The sequence below is a fragment of the Falco biarmicus genome, chromosome 5 (genome assembly GCF_023638135.1).
Source record: "Falco biarmicus isolate bFalBia1 chromosome 5, bFalBia1.pri, whole genome shotgun sequence".
Classification (NCBI taxonomy): domain Eukaryota; kingdom Metazoa; phylum Chordata; class Aves; order Falconiformes; family Falconidae; genus Falco; species Falco biarmicus.
In genome coordinates, this window is record NC_079292.1 from 38525066 (window position 1) to 38533132 (window position 8067).

At 43.4% G+C, this 8067-nt stretch overlaps 1 protein-coding gene across 3 annotated transcripts in view; it reads right to left on the reverse strand.

Moving 5' to 3' along the window:
* USP15 (ubiquitin specific peptidase 15) overlaps positions 1–7101 on the reverse strand; it is a 70175-nt gene extending 63074 nt beyond the window's left edge. Inside the window, exon 1 of one of the 3 annotated variants that reach the window (XR_008822028.1) lies at positions 6937–7100. Coding sequence is in view for 2 of the 3 variants with exons in the window: in XM_056339958.1 (XP_056195933.1) it covers positions 6937–7025 (89 nt within the window). In the remaining variant the exon portion in view is untranslated. Of the gene's footprint in view, positions 1–6936 lie in introns of all 3 variants that reach the window. The other 2 variants (XM_056339958.1, XM_056339959.1) reach the window with 2 other exon arrangements.
* Positions 7102–8067: the final 966 nt, after the last annotated feature.

Consider the following 8067-nt stretch of genomic DNA (forward strand, 5'->3'; position numbering starts at 1 on the left):
TCCAGCACCTGGCACACCTCCTCCCCTCCTTCTTCACTGACCTTGGTGTCTGCAGAGTTGTTGCTCTCACGTAGTCTCACTCTTCTCTTTGGCTGTAGTTGACCTTGAGCATACATCCGTCCCCATCCCCCCCCTTCTTAAATATGTTATCATAGAGGCACTACCACTGTTACTGATGGACTTCGCCTTGACGAGTGGCGAGTCCATCTTGGAGCTGGCTGGCACTGGCTCTGTTGAACATGGGGGAATTCTCAGAGAAGCCACCCCTGTAGCCCCCCACTACCAAAACCTTGCCATGCAAACCCACTACAACTGGGTCAGTCAATTAAAACTACCAAGAAAAGACTGTATCCTTATGAATAATCAAGTGTAGAGACTTAGGGCTGCCCAAAATAGGATTACTTACAGCCTTTGTACATTAACTTAAGAGAACAAAAGAATGACGCTATTACAACACTTGTAAATACACCTTCGTTTCTTAAACAAAAACTCAACAATTGATAAAAATCAATAATAAATTCATGCAAGTTTTAAAATTTTGCAGCTGCGTGACCACATATGAACATTATTTGCTCAACAACAGAAAATAATAGTACTAGCAGGAAAGTTGCCAATTGATTTCTTAAATTATCTCATGGTTGATAACATTTTGATTTAATAAAACTTACTAACACAGTACCAACATCACAGAAATACAACAGCATTCATTCTTTACCTTAACATCCAGTTTGATGGAAAAATATTTGAACAGTATGACAATGCTATTGGTATTTCCCACTGCTGTCAAAAGCAGTCTGAATGCATTCCTCAGTTATATATAGACATAATTAAACAACATGTAACCTAGATTTTTTTATATTGACTGATAGGTCAGTCCTTCAACTTCAAAATCAAAACAGTTAACTTTAATATGCAATAAAGACATTTCACAGAGAGACACTCGTTCCACCAGTTTGTACTGCTGGGACATCGTATCTTCCGAAAACAAGCTATTTCACTTTTTAACAGCAAAACTGTGCAAATTGTCCAGAGAGATAGGTGAGAATTTTTTTTTTCCTCTCCTCACTGTGCACGAGTACAGATTAAGCAATACTGAGGACAAAGTGGAACAACTGTGTTGCTGAAAGCAAATTAGGACTCCTGTTTAAAGGCACAGCATCCCATTTTTGTACTTGCACAACTGCAACTATAAAAATAAGAAAGGTAAGAATGGGTTTGTACCTGTATTCCTATTCTGATTAAGCTAGCCAAAATTGCTTGACTAAGTACATTCATGATTAATAGATGCCTCAAAATTAAATCTTCTTTCAGAAATAACAAGTTCTTGGAAGTTCAAGATGGTAATTATTCTATCACATATGAACCAAACCATCATTTTATTAAAAATGTAGGTAAATGCACAGAAAAAAAATCCATCAGTCGAAGAGAAAAAAAAAATTACATTGCTTATCTCCCATTTTTAAGATATCTCAGTCTAAGTATTTCACATTCCCCTGCAGAAATAAAAGCTTTGTTCAACTAAATGCACCAAGATGATTACAAATCAACTGATCAGTCAGATTCCCCCTACAGCTCCCCATGCTCAGTTTCCACAAGGTGCCTAAGCAGCACTTCACACATCACCAAGAGCCTGACCAAAACGTCCGATTCAGCCAAAATTAATGTACTGCATTTTTAGTTTAAAATTGCTGTGTGAACATTAACAACCATGTAAGTATTTTGTACACATGTACCAATTTTCCATTTCAGTAAAGACTTTTTATTAAAAGTAATCTAACTCCTAAATCAATGTTTGACCTCCAATTTTCAGGCAAAAGCCTGGCACAAACATGATTTTCATTTTACCGTGCTCTCACCCTGCCTAATCAATTACACAGAAAAAAAGTGCATCTACACATTTCCATTGCAAGTTTTCTCCCAGAAGAATTTAAAACATTTTGTATGTCTTCATAAGCTGTTGGTGAAATGCTGCACTATTCCACATGCAGTGAGACAAATTTAACACAAAACTTCAACCACAAAGTCTTAAAGTCAGAAATCAGCAACTTAAACCTCATTTGAAAGAAAAAGCAGCCAATTCTCAATTCTATCCTTGGAACACTGATATAGCGCTCCTTGTTTCTTATTATATGAAACCATCAGAACAGTATAGGACATTATTCCAAACGTTACTGAGGTGCAGGTCCATAACACCTCATCATGCTCTCAGTGAAATCAAGTAAAATCTTCCATTAATGTTCAATCTAGATGCTGAACATGTACAGCACAATGATGGATGATCAAATGTGGAGAACGCTGAGAAGACCACAGCGTAAAATGCTATTAAAGCTAAGAACTTCAGCATCAAGGTTATCATCAATGACGGGCACTGCAGCGTTTTCAAGTAGGGCTATATGCCTGTTCATCAAGATTCATGAGTTTTCATTGCAACCAGAATTAAAATGCTTATACATTTTTCGGTGGGGAAATTCTTTAAATACGTTTCTGGAGGTGAAGTTCTTTAAGGTTGAACTTTTCATATCAACTGATCATTCACTGGGGAGGATTTTTCCTTCTCAAATTTTTACTTACTCTTTTCAGTGACTTAGTTTTACAATTAAACAGCAAATAAAATTCTCATGGTGCAAAAAAATGAGAGTATTTTCTTCACCTTCCAAGAAACATACCCTATGGATAAAAACAGTACTCCCTCTGGACTCACCAGAACTGCAGAAGTGTTGTGTAAGAGACACCTGAAAGAACTCAAAATACTATACTTCTGTAGATTTTGTAACTTGCAAGGCTTAAAAATCAAGAACAGATCAAGAATCTATCTCAGCACTCTATAAAGTGATGACTGGCACCAAAACTCATTGGCTAGCAGGGCTGGAAATCAACATCTTCCTTCTGCTCTAATTCTGACTAGCTTCAGTTTACAGGCAGTGTCTTAAATCTTTATCTGCTTGTCTAAAAATCTTTATCCTAGAAGACATCTTCTTCTTATGTAAGTATTTCAGCACAGAACTCAACATTCTATCAAAACAGACAAAGGCTCTTAAAGCTCTTCCCTGCAAGTCAAGGCTTCTGCCTTCCCTATTCAATTCTGAGATTTTTTTGAACTCGTTCCAAACAAACACCTTCTGTGACATGTGGACACCAGAACTGGACAGTATGAATGGTTTTACTTACGTATTACTGTATACAGTACAACTTTCTACTGTAATCAGTATTCCCTATTCAAACATCTGAAGTTGGCATTTGTTCCCTTAGCCATCAAATAAACTCCTGCGATAGTTATTTGTCTACTCTAACAACCCAATCCTTCTCCAAGTTACTGCTTTTAAAAATATAAGTAACATTTATATTCTCATCTGCTCACAAATTGCTACAGCAAGCAATAGATGAACGCAGCACAGTGGGGAAATTTGGGGCAGTGGGAGGGAGAAGAAAAACTGGTGCAACTGACTCCTGTCTTGTTAGCCATTATTAGTCACTATTACCCACTATAAATGAACCATTTATTGGCAGGTGATACTCAAAAGGTGAGAAACATGGTCTCACATTCTAAACCTTGGAAGGCAAACATGCCCAAAAGGTAGCAAAGTAAAGAGTGCGACAGCATTTGTAATGTCATACTTAAGCAACTGAGACAACATCTCTAAGAGAGTCACAGCAAAACAGAACTACAGGGAAAGCAGGGCTGGAAGTGATCTTAAAGGTATACACAGGAAATTATACCTCAATATGGGGAGGCAATTACAGAGATACACACACAGGAAGTAGTCACATACAAGAATTGACTATAGTCTCCATCACTGCTTTATGAAAACTGTTCCAAGACCACTAACTTTCAGTATTAAAAGCTGCACCTCAGTGACACTAAAAACAGAAAAACTTGGCAAGGTTCTCCTCAAGAATACCACTGAAGCTACAAAGGCATTAAATAACATCATTAAGACCACTTGGTCATGCAAATTATGCAGTGGCTAAAAAATTGATTGAACATCAACAGCTCTTCAATTTCTGACAGCAGATACAGGAAGACACTGATGGAGTTCAAATTTGTTTGCAGCTGTAACAACCAATATATTTTGTCTTTCTAAATGAGAGGTTAAAATCCCCACAAACTATATTCTACTCACTTGCCAAGCATCAGCAGAATTGCAAAACACCGAGAAGTAATCATATCAGACACTAGAACTGTGAGATACACCATGAAACACAGCATTTCTTCTCTTCCAAAAAAGAATTCTAGATCTTTCAACCACAGAACCTGAAGATCCTTTAGATAATATTGGAAGACAACAGACAGATATATATTTCAAGTTCCATGGAACAACAGTGTGGGCTTTATGTTGAATTCACTAATACAAGTGGTCAACATTATTTAAAACAACTGATAAATGAAGGAGATTCTTGCTTGGAAAACCTTAAATTTCGTATTTAAGGTATGTTTAGAAAAAGCAGATAAACAGAGAGATGGAAGAATCCTCAATCTCTCCTAATTTAATAATTTATTAGCTGCCCATAAAAGAATGCAAAAAAGACTATTGGGAGAAGCTAGCCCCAAACCTTGTCCCTGAGGACAGAACAGTCAAAAGACACTGGCCTTGACTGTCCATTGAAGCAACACATCTTAACCTATACGATCCCCAAAATACTCTTAAAAACATCCAATGAAACAAATTCTACAGCTTACTAAACTGCCTGTTCAAAATGTTTCCCGATTCTATCAATTCTTTTCCAATACCTAACTCTAAAAACGTTGCCTTTCAAGTCAGTTTCATTTTTCTCTCCACAGTGCATTGAATTACTGATGAAATTCAATGTCTTCTTTAAAAAACACTACAAGACTCACCTCTCTGCCCTATTCTTTAGTTCCTTTTTTCTTAGGGGAAACCCTCTAAGCTTTATACTTTCCTTACACAGCTTACTGTTCCCTATAATCTGAATTCTGAAGAGCATGGACAAGACTTTCGGTATAAACCAGTAATGTTAAAAGGACTGTACTTTCGTGCTTTAAAGCTCAGACTAAACAAGCTGATACGGCATTGCTCATATCTTTTTCAGCAGTATTTACTACTGAATGAATAAAAAAACGCAATTGTGACTCATGACTTACAGCCCTTTAACTGTTCTGATTCCTTACTGATGCCCCAAAAAATCAAAAAGCTACTGACAAAATACCTCTGAAAAAGCATTTGAACTAAACATACCCCTTAATTTGTGAAGTTAAATACATAGCTTTAAATATCAATCCTGTGAACGCACATGTATACACATTTATGTAGCTAGATGTAATAGTTCATGACTCAAAGTTAGTAAGACTTCACCGTAGCTTATTCAGTCTTAAAACACTTGATTAATATTAATGTCATAATCACAGCTAGATACTTCTTTTCAGAGAATGTTCAGCTTTTTCAACTTAACTGATTTTTTCATGTTAAAACATTTAATGTAAAAAAAGTGAAGTTACTGTTTTAATCATCATGTAATTTTGTCATAAAGTTACTTTCACTATGAATAACAACTATTTGAGACATTTTTATAGTACTTGGGAAGTACCCAACAGAACCACTGGGGAAAAAAAAAAAAAAAAAAAAAAGTCTTAAAAGATTACAAGTCTGAGCACCCTTTTAGCACGGCTGGTCATTTTCAACACTACCATGTGAATTGATTTCCTTTTTCTAGTTGATTATATTTTTCCAGTTTAAGAGCAGTCTGTTCGTATGCCAGAACTAAACATATACTCAGCAGTATTTGAATAATGCATCAGAATGTATGCTTCTGACACATGCTGCAGTATCAACACTGTTAAATATAGTCTTTTATAGAACTGGAACAGTGAGTGATGACAGCTGAAATGAGGTGGGCAGGTTCTACTTTTGTGTATTCATACTTAATTTTCAGTAAGTTAACGCTTCAGCCTTTGTCTTGGGTTGACAGTTTCACACAGGAAGAGAAGAAGTTGAGTAGTGGAAAAAATATCAGTTCTTTTTTTTTTTCTTTTCCCCTCTAAAAAAAACCCCATATCCTAGCCTCAGAGAACTACAACTACAGAAGCTCAATTACCACATACACACTAGAAAGTGGTGTCTATTTAACCTAATTCTTTTCAACCACAGATTATTCTGTTGACAATCTGTACGTTGTACTAACAGATACTTTCTGTCTGACCAGGAAAATATATCTTTTTTAACGGCCTACTGCATAACAGGTATTGTAAGAGCACGTCTGCACCTTCGGGGGCTGTTTCTTAGGCAGTTAATAGGTTCACAGCCAAAATAAAATTTAAACGTAAGGTTTATCACAGCCGTGGTCGGGCTTCAGGGCACCCCACCCAGGGCACAGATACAATTTCTGACAACTTGAAGGTGACGCCATGGCCCTTTCAGCCTGGGTAATGGAATAAACGCCCAGTAGCCGAGCTCTTCCCCCGGCCCCAGTCCCTGCTGCAGTGCTTCCCGCCGCCAGGCCGAACGCGCCTCCCGCGGGCGCCGGGCCGCCGGCTGTCCGGGGCCGCCATGCGCGGCTGCCACCCGGCACCGCGCTCCGCCAGTCAGGCCGCTGCCGCCCCTCCCCCGCCGCTCGCCGCCCGGCAGGGAGCTGACCTCGGTGCCTGCCCCCGCCGGGCGCCTCAGCGGCGCGGCGCGGCCCTGCCGGTCGCCAACAGCGCAGGCCGAGCCGAGGGCCCCCCGCCGCACCGAGGTGGCCGGTCCTCCCCTGACAGAGGCTGAGGGACCCGTGCGGCGGGAAGGGGGGCAATGGTGCTGCCCCACCCCCCCCGCCGCCCGCCTGCCCCCCTCGGCAGTCCCCAGCGCAGCGAGGGGCCGAGCCGCCCCCGGGAGCAGGGGGGGCTGAGGGAAAGGAGGTCGGTCCCTCCGCCAGGCAAGCGGCACCGGGGGCGGAGGGAGCCGCCTGCGCCGATCAGCCCGGGTCCCCCCGTTCCTCCCTCACCAGGTGTCGCCCTTGCGGAGAGCGGTTTTGAGCAGCGCCGCGACGTCCGTGCGCTGGGTCTCCAGATCCGCCGCGCCTCCCTCCGCCATCTTCTCCCCCCGGCAGCAGCTGCAGCGGCGGCAGCAGCAGCAGGGGCAGGAGCAGGCCGCGCTGCATGCTGGGAGTGACGCCGAGCGGGAGACGCCCTCTCCCCCCCTCCCTTCCCAGCATCCGCAGGGCGGGGACCGAGAGCAGCCCGGCCAGGTGCCGCGCCCCCTCGCGGCCAGGAGGTCTACCGCCTCACCACGCGGGACGGACGCGCACGCGTGCAGCGCTGGCAGGGGTTGGGCGGGGGCTGGCGGGGCAGTCCTCTCCTCCGAGCGTGGCCTGCCGCCATGGCGCAGGGCCGCGGGGGGGTGTCCCGGCACGGGTCATCGGGCAGGGGGCGCCTCGGCGGGGGGTCCGCGTACCGGCAGCGGCGCCGGCGCCCTGTGCTGCAGTGCCGGCAGGGCGGCGGGCTCCTGCCGGGGCGGGCGCTGCCGGGTTCCCTCAGGGGCCTGGTGCGGCCCGCGCGGCGGTGCAGGGGGTGCCGGCCTCGAACCCGCGGGGCGGGCCTGCTGGGGCGGCGGGCCGGGGCGGGCCTGCTGGGGCGGCCCCGAGGCCTGGCGGTGGGCTGCTGCGGCCCGCCGCCCATGGAATGACCAGCCTTCCCGTTCCTGCGAGACCGCGGCTTGGTGCCACAAGGAGAAGATCCTATTTATAGAATAAGGAACCGTCTCCTTTCCGACATACTCTTCAGTGGTTTAATTTAAGTGTGTGCATAATTAGATGCTGTTTGCCCTGCTAGCAAATGAGTGGTTTGGATTCCCATAACTCATATAAGGACGTAGTCTGTATTATTGTGCAAACACTGGTGGGAATTTAAATAGGCTGCATGACTCGCATTAACTTTCCCAGACCTTTGCAGAAACCAACGGATAATTTGTTTCAGTAGCTCTTATCTGAACCTTGTACAAACAGTGCAACCTGTCGTTGGGCATTTCACCAAAGAAAGTTGTCCGTGTGTTACATTAAATTAACAGGGTTCTCTCTGGCCTCGCACTTGTATACAGTTTTCATAAAATCAAAATTGCGTAGAAATTTTGGGCTGGG